Source organism: Sinocyclocheilus rhinocerous, unplaced genomic scaffold, assembly GCF_001515625.1.
Source record: "Sinocyclocheilus rhinocerous isolate Xijiao unplaced genomic scaffold, SAMN03320098_v1.1 scaffold2773, whole genome shotgun sequence".
In the NCBI taxonomy this organism is placed as follows: domain Eukaryota; kingdom Metazoa; phylum Chordata; class Actinopteri; order Cypriniformes; family Cyprinidae; genus Sinocyclocheilus; species Sinocyclocheilus rhinocerous.
This window is the reverse complement of record NW_015663019.1, coordinates 448,930-461,599: the sequence shown is the minus strand read 5'-3', so window position 1 is coordinate 461,599 and position 12,670 is coordinate 448,930. Positions and strand designations below refer to the sequence as shown.

Sequence of the window (12,670 nt, the reverse complement as noted above, 5' to 3'; positions counted from 1 at the left end):
TGACAGCTTCTCATGTGACACTATAACATCTGAGAGTAGTGATTATTGATTGTAATCTTTGTTGCTTTTTTTAAAGGCATGAAGAGAGTAAAATAAGGAAAGCTTACTTCAGATTGGCCCAAAAATACCATCCAGACAAAAATCCGGATGGCAGGGTATGTACAACAGTTCATTGAGTGTCATTATCAGTGAATGAATTCTAAACTATAACCAAGCGTGCTGTGTGTGTATTCAGGACATGTTTGAGAAAGTCAACAAAGCCTACGAGTTCCTGTGCACCAAATCGGCCCGTATTGTGGACGGTCCTGACCCAGAGAACATCATCCTGATCCTCAAAGCCCAGAGCATCCTGTTCAACAGACACAAGCAGGGTTCGACACGCTCCTCTCAGACACAGCTCCTGATCTCCAGACGCTCAGAGACTGATCTCCTTCTCTCTCTCCTCAGAACTGGAGCCGTATAAATACGCCGGCTACCCCATGCTAATTAAGACCATCACCATGGAAACGGGTGACGGGCAGCTGTTCTCCAAGACCTCGGCTCTGTTACCGGCTGCTGCTGAGCTGGCCTTCCACACCGTCAACTGTTCAGCGCTGAATGCGGAGGAGCTGCGGCGGGAGAACGGCATCGAGGTCTGCATGTGTTGACATTACCAGCAGCAGTCACACTGTGGCTCTTCACTGTCTGCTGAGTGTTGATGAGGCTTGTGTGTTGTGTGTCAGGTGCTGATGGAGGCTCTGTCTCGCTGCGTGTCTGTGCTCACCGCCTCCAGCAGACCGGAGGACATGGCAGTGCAGGTACATCAGCACATCAGCACAGCCACACGAGTAAAGAGTGAATACAGTGAGCTCCGAGTGTGATTTTGTGTGTATTGTGGGTGTTCTTCAGGTGTGCGGGCACGTCTGTAGGTGCTATAGCGTCGCTGCTCAGTTCGAGGAGTGCAGAGAGAAGATAGTCGAGCTTCCCAACATTATTAGAGATGTTTGTCACATTCTCTACTACAGCAAGGTAAGAACACACATCGCTTTCTTACACAAATCTGACTCCTGTCCACTGTCAGAGAGCAGGACACAGCTCTGCATCTCAACTAGAAAACCTCTTTCTGTATAATTTAATGAGGTATACAACTTTACAGACACTGGCCCTTAAAAGTGTCATATTGTACTCTTTTTATTAAGGTATAGGAAATATTATAGTAAAGATCACTTAAAATTTTAATCAAGATTTTTTTCCATCAAAAATGTAATTGTTTTATTGCTATAATTATTACAAATTGTATATGTGTCCCTGGAGCACAAAAGCAGTGTTAAGTCGCTGGGGTATATTTGTAGCAATAGCCAACAATACATTGTATGGGTCAAAATTATCTTATTATTTATCTTTTATGCCATCATTAGGATATTAAGTAAAGATCATGTTCCATGAAGATATTTTGTAAATTCCCTACTGTAAATATATTAAAACTTATTTTTTGATTAGTAATATACATTGCTAAGAACTTCATTTGAACAACTTTAAAGATGATTTTCTCAATATTTAGATTTTTTTGCACCTTCAGATTCCAGATTTACAAATAGTTGTATCTCAGCCAAATATTGTCCTATCCTAACAAACCATGCATCAATGGAAAGATTATTTATTCAGCTTTCAGATGATGTATAAATCTCAATTTCGAAAAATTGACCCTTATGACTGGTTTTGTGCTCCAGGGTCACATATTATTTATTATATATTTTATAAATTATATAAATAAAATGTATTAATTTATTATAAATGTTTTATTACATTTTATTTTAACGCTTTACAATGTCTTTGTTACACGTGTTACATGTACTATCTATAGTAATAACAGTAAATTATGCATAAATACTAGCAACTAACCTGAACCTGTTAACGAGTCATTTGTCCAGTTAATGGTCTGGATAGACTAGTGAGAGAGTTGTGTTGTATTGTTTGTGTGGATAAGTGATGTTTTCATACACCGAGTCTCAGAGTGTTTCTGTTTGCCGTGTCTCAGGGTCTGCCGCGCTTGGCGTCTCTGGCGGTGGAGTGCGTCAGCTCCTTCGCGGTGGACTTCTTCCTGCAGACGCACCTGTACCAGGCTGGAGTTCTGTGGCACCTGCTCTTCACGCTCTTCAGCTACGACTACACGCTGGAGGAGAGCGGCGTCCAGGCCAGCTGAATCTCTGTTAAACTGTAATGTATTTCTGTGATGCGCAGCTGTATTTTCAGCATCATTACTCCAGTCTTCAGTGTCACATGATCTTCAGAAATCATTCTAATATGCTGATTTGCTGCTCAACAAACATTTCTGATTATTATCAATGTTGAAAACAGTTGTGCTGCACAATGTTTTTGTGGAAACTGTGATACATTTGATACATTTTTCAGGATTCACAGATGAATAGAAAGTTCAGAAGAACAGCATTTATTTGAGATAGAAATCTTTTGTCACATTATAAATGTCTTTACTCTCACTTTTGATCCGTTTAATGTGTCCTTGATGAATGAAGTATTCATTTCTTTAAATGTAGAGTGTCTGACAGCTGTTAAACACTGGTCTGTGTGTGTTTCTCAGTATCCAAAGGCGTTTGCGTCGAGTCTCTTGGACTATGTGGGCTCTCAGGCTCAGTATCTGCACACGCTGCTGGCGATGACGCAGACTAATAAAGTGGAGTCGCAGCAGCACGCTCCGAGACTGCGCTGGGCCGAGATGGCGCTGGAAGCTCTCCGCAACGTCATCAAGAACAACCCAGGTGCCTGAAACACTGCAGACTGATGCGTGTGTGTGTAGAGGCTGGTTAGTGATGTGTGTGTGTGTGTCGCAGGCTCTGAGACGGAGTGCATCTGTCACTTCAAGCTGCTCTTCTCTCTGCTGAGGGTCCACGGCGCCGGAAGAGTCCAGCAGCTGGCTTTAGAGGTGCATTAGAAACCAGAAGTCTGTGCTTCATACTTCACTCACATTGGAACATCATCTCTGTTAACACTGTGTGGTTTGCTGTAGGTGGTGAACACGGTCACATCAAACCAGGACTGTGTGGTCAACATCGCTGAGTCTCTGGTTCTGCCCAATCTGCTGGTGCTGCTGCACTCCTTACCCTCCAGTAAGACTAATGAAACATAACATGCGTTCAGAACAGATGGATCCTCACAGGGACTGCTGTGTTGCAGGGTTACTGCAGTTAACTAAAACACAGGAACTAAAATTAAAAAAATTAAAAATATATGATTTCGTTACTTAAAATAAATGTTATTAATGGTAATGCTATATATATATATCAGAATATTTAATAAAAACACACACACACACGCACACACACTCACACATCTCTGTGAATGCAGTATTTTTTACAGTGGCATTAAAATATTTCAACTTATGGATTTTTATCTGTACATATTCTTTCATTGTTATTAACGTTCATAATATTCGCTATATTATTTTAAGACAACTACACTGCTTTTATGTGTTTTATCTATTTTAATTTAATATGCACTTTGAAATGCTGTAAGTGCTTTATAAATACATTTGGCCTGACTTTAATAATTCAGTTGGGCATAAAATCCATAATAAAGAGCTAATTGTTATTATTTATATTTATAAAATGCCTGTAAAAAGCCCTGATTTCTCGTATGCAAATGTCAACATTATTGATAGTATTGAAGGTTCCAGTGTTTTTCCCTCCTCTGGTCTAACGCTCGTGTCTCTGGCGTCCGCAGGCCGTCAGCTGGTGCTGGAGACGCTTTACGCTCTGACCTCCAACACCAAGATCATCACTGAGGCCATGAACAGAGGTGTGTGCGTGTGCGTGAGCGTGAGCGTGTACGTGTTCGTGTGCGTGAGCGTGTGTGTGTGCGTGACCGTGCGCGTGTGTGTGTGGGTGTGGACACGTCTTCAGTGATGCTCTGGTTTAGCTGATCTTAGAGCAGACGCAGCTGTTTGTGTCCGTCTCCTCTGACCTCTGTCTGTCTCTCAGGTGCGCTGATCTACCTGCTGGATCTGTTCTGTAACTCCACCCATCCTCAGGTGCGCACGCAGACGGCTGAGCTCTTCTCCAAGATGACCTCGGACAAGCTGGTGGGGCCCAAGGTAAGAGCCCTTCAGTTTCTCCCGTATCGGATCGTTGTTTTGAGTTAAACGGACAGTGTTTTCTATTACATTGCCAGCACTACTGCATGTGTTTTATCACTCGATCACCTGTGTTTCTGTCTCTCTCAGGTGCGTCTGACGCTGATGCGCTTCCTGCCGGCCGTGTTCATGGACGCCATGCGTGATAACCCCGAGGCGGCGGTGCACATATTCGAGGGAACGCACGAGAACCCCGAGCTGATCTGGAACGACAGCTCGAGAGAGACCGTCTCCACCAGCGTCAGAGAGATGATGCTGGAGTGAGTCCTCTGACCTCAGATCAGTCCTTCCTCTTCCCTCTCCTCGGTTCTCCTGCTCACTCACTCTGCTTCTGTTCCCACAGGCACTTCAAGCAGCAGAAGGACAATCCTGACGTCAGCTGGAAGGTGAGATGGAGCTGAATTAGGGCTTCCAGTTTAGATTTACAGTCTTACTGCTCAAAATTAAGAGTTCGATGAGATTTTTCTGCATTTATTTGACCAAAAGTACAGTAAAACTGTGAAATATTATTACAGTTTCAAACAGCTGTTTTCTATGTGAATATCTGTTAAACTGTAATGCATTTCTGTGATGCGCAGCTGTATTTTCAGCATCATTACTCCAGTCTTCAGTGTCACTCTGTTAAACTGTAATTTATTTCTGTGATGCGCAGCTGTATTTTCAGCATCATTACTCCAGTCTTCAGTGTCACATGATCTTCAGAAATCATTCTAATATGCTGATTTGCTGCTCAACAAACATTTCTGATTATTATAAATGTTGAAAACAGTTGTGCTGCACAATATTTTTGTGGAAACTGTGATGCATTTTATTTTTCAGGATTCACAGATTAATAGAAAGCTCAGAAGAACAGCATTTATTTGGAATATAAATCGTTTTCTTCTCTGTTCTTGCTGAGTGAATGTGTGTGTTTCTGCAGCTGCCGGATGATTTCTCGGTGGCCTACGGAGCGGGTCAGGGCGAGCTGGAGGTCGGCGGGGTGTTCCTGCGGATCTTCATCTCTCAGCCCGGCTGGGTTTTACGGAAGCCCAGAGAGTTCCTGGTGTCGTTGATGGACACTCTGACCGCACTGCTGGAGAAGAATAACCCGAACGTGAGTGTGACTGCAGCAGACACACAGGATTGATATGAGTGGCCGTCTGTATGGATGTGGTGTTCTCCTGTCATCAGGGTGAGGCTCTGGAGACGGTGAGCACCGCAGCCGTGTGTCTCTTCAGCACGCAGACGCAGCTGGCTGATCAGGTTCCTCCTCTCGGTCATCTGCCTCGTGTCCTGACCGCGCTCAACCACAAGAACAACGCCGTGCCCAAGAGTGCCATCCGACTCATCCACGTGCTCTCAGACAACGAGGTAGAGCTCAAACACACCCTCTGCATGTGATGCGGTGAATCTGAGTGTGGTTTGATGATGGCTGAGCCGTGCTGCTGTCGTTTGTCTTGCAGCTGTGTGTGCGCTCCATGGCAGCGTTAGACACCATCGGCCCGCTGATGACGGGGATGAAGCTCAGGGCTGATATGGCAGGACTGGCCTGTGAAGCTCTGAACCGCATGTTCCAGCGAGAGCAGACCGAACTGGTCGCACAGGTGACGCACACACTAGAGCATTTTTTTATTAATTTATACACTACTATTCAAAAGTTTGTGGTTGGCAAGAGTTAGGATTTTTTTTTACCAAGGCTGCATTTATTTGTTTAAAAGTACAGTAAAAACAGTAAAAATGTGAAATATTATTACAGTTTAAAACAGCTGTTTTCTATGTGAATCTCTGTTAAACTGTAATTTATTTCTGTGATCAAAGCTGAATTTTCAGCATCATTACTCCAGTCTTCAGTGTCACATGATGCTTCAGAAATACATTTTTCTGATACATTTTATTTTTTTTAGGATTCTTTGAATATATATTCAAAAGAACATCATTTATTTGAAATATAATTTTTTTTTATTAAAAAAAAGTTTTCACTGAATGTTTTGATCAATTTGATGCATCTTTGCTGAATAAAATATTCATTTCTTAACATTTGTTATTATTATTATTAATAGATTCATTGTAATTGAATGTTCTCTGGTGTTCAGGCTCTTCGGGTGGATCTGGTGCCGTACCTGCTGAAGCTGTTGGAGGGAGTCGGGTTGGAGACTCTTGAAAACCCATCAGCAACCAAAGCTCAGATTGTCAAAGCGCTCAAATCCATGACCCGCAGCCTGCAGTTCGGAGAACAGGTATCATCCTCGTCCAGCAGCGCAGTAGAACCCTCTGGAACTGAAGTCAGTGATCTGAAATGACGTGTGTGTGGTTTGTTTCAGGTGAATGAGATCCTCTCTCGTTCCACTGTGTGGAGTGCCTTCAAAGACCAGAAACACGACCTCTTCATCTCCGACTCCCAGACCGCAGGTTACCTGACGGGTGAGTCCAGCACACAGCGTCTCATGTGAGGGATGAGCAGTCCCGTACTGACTACTGACCCGTACTAACCCATACTGACTCGTACTGACCACTGACCCGTACTGACCCATACTGACTACTGACCCGTACTGACTACTGACCCATACTGACACTGACCCGTGCTAACCCGTACTAACCCGTACTGACTACTAACCCGTACTTACTCATACTGACCCGTACTGACCTATACTGATTACTGACCCGTACTAACCTGTGCTGACTACTGACCCGTACTGACTACTGACCCGTGCTAACCCGTACTGACCCATACTTTTTTGTTATAAGAAAAAAGTTATTAAACCTGTTATACTGTATTATGACAGCATTTTTTTTTAAACTTAATTTCAATATCGTGATAATACCGTATACCGTAATAAAAGCACTAGCAATTAATCGCAACATGAAAATTTGATACCGGCATATCCCTACTACTGACCCGTACTTACTCGTACTGACCCATACTGACTAACTACTGACCCGTACTAACCCGTACTGACTACTAACCCGTACTTACTCATACTGACCCGTACTAACCTGTACTGACTGTAACTGGTCTGATATGAGCTGCTCAATGTCTGGTCTTTCTGCTGCGGTTTCTGCATCTGCTGGTTCTGATGTCTGCTTGCTTCCTCTCTCTTTCTCTGCGCTCTTCTTTTCCTCACTCTCTCTCTCCTCAGGTGTGTCCACTCCGTCTCTCCTGGCGGGCAGCAGTCCGCTGCGCAGTGGGCTTTAGTAGCTCACTTGGTTTTTCCCAGCCTCTTCTTTATTACTGTAAAGCAGGTAGACTCTCCTCTGATGGCTTCATCTCTCTTTCTGCTTCATTTCATACTTATTTCCATCTGTGTTTCCACTCTTCACGTGTAGCGCTGATGCTGCTTTAGCTGTAATGAGTGTTTTCCATTGAAGGTCACGTTCACAGCCAGATATCAGTAGAACATTTCATCCACATCTGTGAAGTTCCAAATGGAAAATGTCATCATTTACTAAAGCTACATGATTAATCAAAATAAAACTGAAATCGTGATATGGATTATGGCAAAGCCTGCAATTTGATAAACTAAATATCTGCGCTGTGTTTCAGTGAATCGTGTCACTGTGTTCATTTACACGTGAGCAGCTCATGATCCGCCGGTGTTTTTAGCGTCTCAGAGCATCTCGGCTCACAGTGAATGATCCACTCCATCTGCACCTGTGATGAGATCGAGTCGCTTTAACATGCATTTGGGAATGAAACACACGCCAAACATCGTCACAAACTTGTAATGAGAAGCACTTATAATTAGAGATGCACCGATTGCAATTTTCTTGGCCGATTCCTGACCTGCCTATACTGATTTTTGCTGATTCAGATTTTCTTTCTAAGAACTATAATTGACAGCATACACAAACAAAAATCTACTTTTTTCAATGCAAAAAAAAAAATTTACATCATAAAAGAAAATATTAAACATTACAATTCCCCCATTCTGGACTAAGTTACAGATGTTCTCTCAAAATAAAGTGCTCTGTGACTGGAAAGAGGTAAAAATGAGTTGCTGTATGTAACAAAACAGATGTAATTTCCCACTGTGTTTATAAATGGTCATTTTTTTCCCCCCTAACCTTATTAAATGTATCATCTTTCACATCAAATTCTTACATTGTTTCAATGAATTCAGGTAAAATAAGAAACTGTATATTTGTTACCATTCAAATCAAATCGGTATGAACAAACTCCATCTTTCCACTGCAGAGGAAACACAGAAGCTGCATCTGAAGTGGCATTAGATGTGTTTACAGACTGTTTGATGAAGCTGAGCTGCCTTAAATGCATTTACACCGCAACATTCCAAATGCATAATTGTATAAGATTAATGTTTTAAATAATTTTTTTAACAAACAAATAAATGTTGGGAAAAATGCAATGATACTTTTAAATATGAAACCAAAGCACCAATAGGAGGCGGCATTTTCTCTCACTTTTAATGAGTGAGTCATTGAGTCATTCATTCAACCGATTCGTTCAGATGGCTGATTCATTCAGAAACGAGGCAAGTGACTCTTTATGAATGGATCACTGAATCATTGACTCACTCGATTCGTTCAAAAACGCAGATTGATTCAGTAACGAAACAGCATTTTGTTACTTGGAGACACAAAACAGTTCTGCTGTGGCTTTGGAGCTATTTTCATCAGCGAACTGGAGCAAAAACAGTCAATATTGTCACTTAATTTTAACTTCTTGTTTATTGAATGACTATTGTATAAAATCAGTGTCACATTGAAATCATGCTGATATTCTGGGAAACATCTTGGTCGTGTAATGTTGCTTACCTATATCATATATTATAAATATCTTTTTTTTTTTTTCATCTATAACTTTCTGTGAGTGCTGTTGCGCTCTTTTGATTTGATTTCTGGACGTCTCCCTCTCACTCAGAGCCTCTTCTGGCACGATATAAATACATCATCAGTCTCCATTTACACTGAATGCAGTAAAATCACAATCATTCTCACGTGAAAATTTTTGGTGCTTCCCTGTTTTTTTTGTTTTTGTTTGTTGTTTTGTTTTTAGTTATGGACGTTTTAATCAGGCTTCTTGTCCGGTCAGGCAAGTACATTTCTCTCTCACTTGCCCCTTTAAAAAAATAATCTAGTCCCAGACGAGCGTTAATCGAGCCCTGTGGTTCCCCACGGTTTACTTCGGCCCTTCATGTATTACAAACTGCGAACTTGGTGTCGTCTTCACTCACAGTGAAGAACTTCCACACCGACGACATGTTTACATGCGGATGTGAGCGTCTAATTCTGTCTTAATTCTGATCCCTGGCCGGCCGATCGGTGCATCTCTACTGATAATCGTGAAATGCTGATGGTGTGTGATGTGTGATGATGATGGTGATGATGATGCTGTGTGATGTGTGTGATGATGATGATGGTGTGTGTGTGATGATGATGGTGTGTGATGTGTGATGATGATGGTGATGATGATGGTGTGTGATGGTGATGATGATGATGGTGTGTGATGTGATGATGATGATGGTGATGATGATGATGATGTGTGTGATAATGATGATGGTGTGTGTGTGATGATGATGGTGTGTGATGTGTGATGATGATGGTGTGTGATGGTGATGATGATGATGGTGTGTGATGGTGATGATGATGATGGTGTATGATGGTGATGATGATGCTGTGTGATGTGTGTGATGATGATGGTGTGTGTGATGATGGTGATGATGCTGTGTGGTGTGTGATGATGGTGTGTGATGGTGATGGTGATGATGATGGTGTGTGATGATGATGGTAGTGATGATGCTGTGTGATATGTGTGATGATGATGGTGTGTGATGGTGATGATGATGATGGTGATGATGATGATGATGGTGTGTGATGTGTGATGATGGTGGTGTGTGATGGTGATGGTGTGTGATGGTGATGATGATGATGATGATGATGATGCTGTGTGATGATGATGATGATGGTGTGTGTGATGATGGTGATGATGATGCTGTGTGATGATGGTGATGATGCTGTGTGATGTGTGTGATGATGATGGTGTGTGTGATGGTGATGGTGTGTGATGATGATGATGGTGTGTGATGGTGATGATGGTGATGATGCTGTGTGATGTATATGATGATGGTGTGTGTGTGTGATGATGATGGTGCAGATGATGTTGGTGTGTGGTGTGTGTGATGATGATGATGATGGTGATGATGGTGTGTGATGGTGATGATGGTGGTGGTGATGATTGTGATGATGATGCTGTGTGATGTGTGTGATGATGATAATGGTGTGTGTGATGATGATGATGATGATGGTGATGATGCTGTGTGGTGTGTGATGATGGTGTGTGATGGTGATGATGATGGTGTGTGATGATGGTGTGTGATGATGGTGATGATGATGGTGTGTGATGGTGATGATGGTGATGATGATGATGGTGTGTGATGATGATGGTGTGTGATGGTGATGATGATGATGGTGTGTGATGGTGATGATGATGGTGTGTGATGGTGATGATGGTGATGATGCTGTGTGATGATGATGATGGTGTGTGTGATGATGCTGTGTGGTGTGTGATGATGGTGTGTGATGGTGATGATGATGCTGTGTGATGATGATGGTGTGTGATGTGTGATGATGATGGTGATGATGCTGTGTGATGTGTGTGATGATGATGATGGTGTGTGTGTGTGATGATGGTGCTGATGATGTTGGTGTGTGGTGTGTGTGATGATGGTGTGTGATGGTGATGATGATGGTGTGTGTGATGATGATGCTGATGATGATGGTGTGTGGTGTGTGATGATGATGATGTGTGTGATGATGATGCTGCTGCTGCTGATGATGATGGTGTGTGGTGTGTGTGGTGTTCAGGTCCAGGAGTGGCAGGTTATCTGACAGCAGGCAGCGGCTCTACAGTCATGCCGAGTGTCCCGCCGCCCGTAGACAACGACACCGGAGACTCATGAAACACCAGACAAACCCGGACACAGACAGACCGCTCTCCGGAGCGCCGCCATCCTGATCCTGATCCTGATCCTGATCCTGAGCAGAGAAGATGGAGTGACAGACAGACAGAGAGAGAGAGCGTTCATCATCCTCCCACACAGCACTTCACTGACTCCTGCGTTTTAACACTTCCTCTTTCATTTTATATCCAGTCACATCTCGTAAATCATTTCTTTCCATGGAGAGTAAAATAGTTTACTTTTGTATTGAGATATTTTTATGCGTTTGTCTTCGTTTCGGTGAGCTGATGAATGGCGGCCATGTTTGGCTCTGATTCGTTGTCTTTTCCTGTCTCTTCGTCTTCCTGCGTCTCACATTCAGCTCATGTCTGGACTTATATCTGTCCCCGTCTCAACACGCTTTCCATTTTATTAAATGCTTCATGCATCTCTCTGTTCTTATTTTTATTCTGAAGTCCTCGAGTAAGTGCTTGCTATCAGAAGGAAAGAGAAGCTTGAGAAGGAACCTGTCGAACTGTGATTATTGATCATGAATTTGTGCCGCACTGCTTGAAATCTGTCCTGGTTTGTCTCTCGTCTCATCGTCCTGTAAACCGACAAAAACCTTCCTTCCCCAGAAAGCACTCGACTATTTATACCTGAATAAATAAAGACCAACTGAAAACGAGCGTCTGAAAGAACAAATTGTACTGACTGATTACAAATGTATGTGAAACACTAGTGCAATTGTGAAATGTTAAATGTAATATGCGTACATAAACTTTCTATATTGAATGTACATTAATAAAAAGTAAATCAGTTGCACTTGTACATAAAATTTTAAGAATAAAAGGGAATCCACAGCTGTTGGCTTTTTGTTTTTCTTTTTGATGCACTTTATATGATAAGGAAGAATGAATCTCATTTTCCCCAGACCACTGAGAAACACGAGATCAGGACAGGTTTGGTTCTCTCATGCTGTTGTGTGTGAATATATATATATATATATATATATTTATCTAGACATTGTGTTCAGCTTATTTGATACAGTAATGGAAAAATATATTGCAATCCTTTTGCATTCATTTGCCAAACTTAAAGAAAAAGAAAAAAACATAGTGCACTAAACCCGTTTAACCAGTGTTTATGATTACCAGTTTACAACATCAAGCAGCAGAACGGATTGTTTTTTGTAGAGATAAATAACTGGACGACTCGCACATTCAGTTTAAACACATCTGCTCTTACATTAAAAATCAGGTGGATAAAAGAGTGTGATGGTCAGGGTTCATGCATTCATGCGTGTCCACACGAGGGAGACATATCTACATCTTTACTGTACCTAAACTAACTAACCAGCATGATGCATTATTTTCCAGAAGCCTGTATTAATCCACACAAGCTAACATTCAGTGGTCAGTTTTGTGTCAGAAGTCAGTGTGGAACCATCAGCCGGAACATCAGAGCAGAGCGTCTGTCTGTCTTTAGTGTTGTGTTGCTCAGTAGAGTGTGTGTGAGTGTGTGTGAGTGTGTGTGTGTGTGTGTGAGTGAGTGTATGTGGTGTGTGTGTGTGTGTATGTGTGTGAGTGTATGTGTGTGAGTGTATGTGTGTGTGTGAGTGTATGTGTGTGTGTGTGAGTGTATGTGTGTGTGTGAGTGTGTCTGTGTC

At 42.2% G+C, this 12,670-nt stretch overlaps 1 protein-coding gene across 1 annotated transcript in view; it reads left to right on the top strand.

The window, feature by feature from the left end:
• Positions 1-11,044, top strand: part of dnajc13 (DnaJ heat shock protein family (Hsp40) member C13) — a 38,087-nt gene extending 27,043 nt beyond the window's left edge. The window contains exons 35-53 of the mRNA XM_016539024.1: positions 77-155; positions 236-371; positions 448-632; positions 723-797; positions 889-1,008; positions 2,018-2,177; positions 2,514-2,756; positions 2,829-2,920; positions 3,005-3,104; positions 3,718-3,792; positions 3,975-4,087; positions 4,217-4,386; positions 4,470-4,512; positions 5,046-5,219; positions 5,297-5,476; positions 5,569-5,709; positions 6,199-6,342; positions 6,427-6,526; positions 10,928-11,044. Of these exons, the coding sequence (XP_016394510.1) occupies positions 77-155; positions 236-371; positions 448-632; positions 723-797; positions 889-1,008; positions 2,018-2,177; positions 2,514-2,756; positions 2,829-2,920; positions 3,005-3,104; positions 3,718-3,792; positions 3,975-4,087; positions 4,217-4,386; positions 4,470-4,512; positions 5,046-5,219; positions 5,297-5,476; positions 5,569-5,709; positions 6,199-6,342; positions 6,427-6,526; positions 10,928-11,022 (2,425 nt within the window). The 3' untranslated portion in view covers positions 11,023-11,044. The remainder of the gene's footprint in view (positions 1-76; positions 156-235; positions 372-447; positions 633-722; positions 798-888; positions 1,009-2,017; positions 2,178-2,513; positions 2,757-2,828; positions 2,921-3,004; positions 3,105-3,717; positions 3,793-3,974; positions 4,088-4,216; positions 4,387-4,469; positions 4,513-5,045; positions 5,220-5,296; positions 5,477-5,568; positions 5,710-6,198; positions 6,343-6,426; positions 6,527-10,927) is intronic.
• The last annotated feature ends 1,626 nt before the right edge of the window (positions 11,045-12,670 follow it).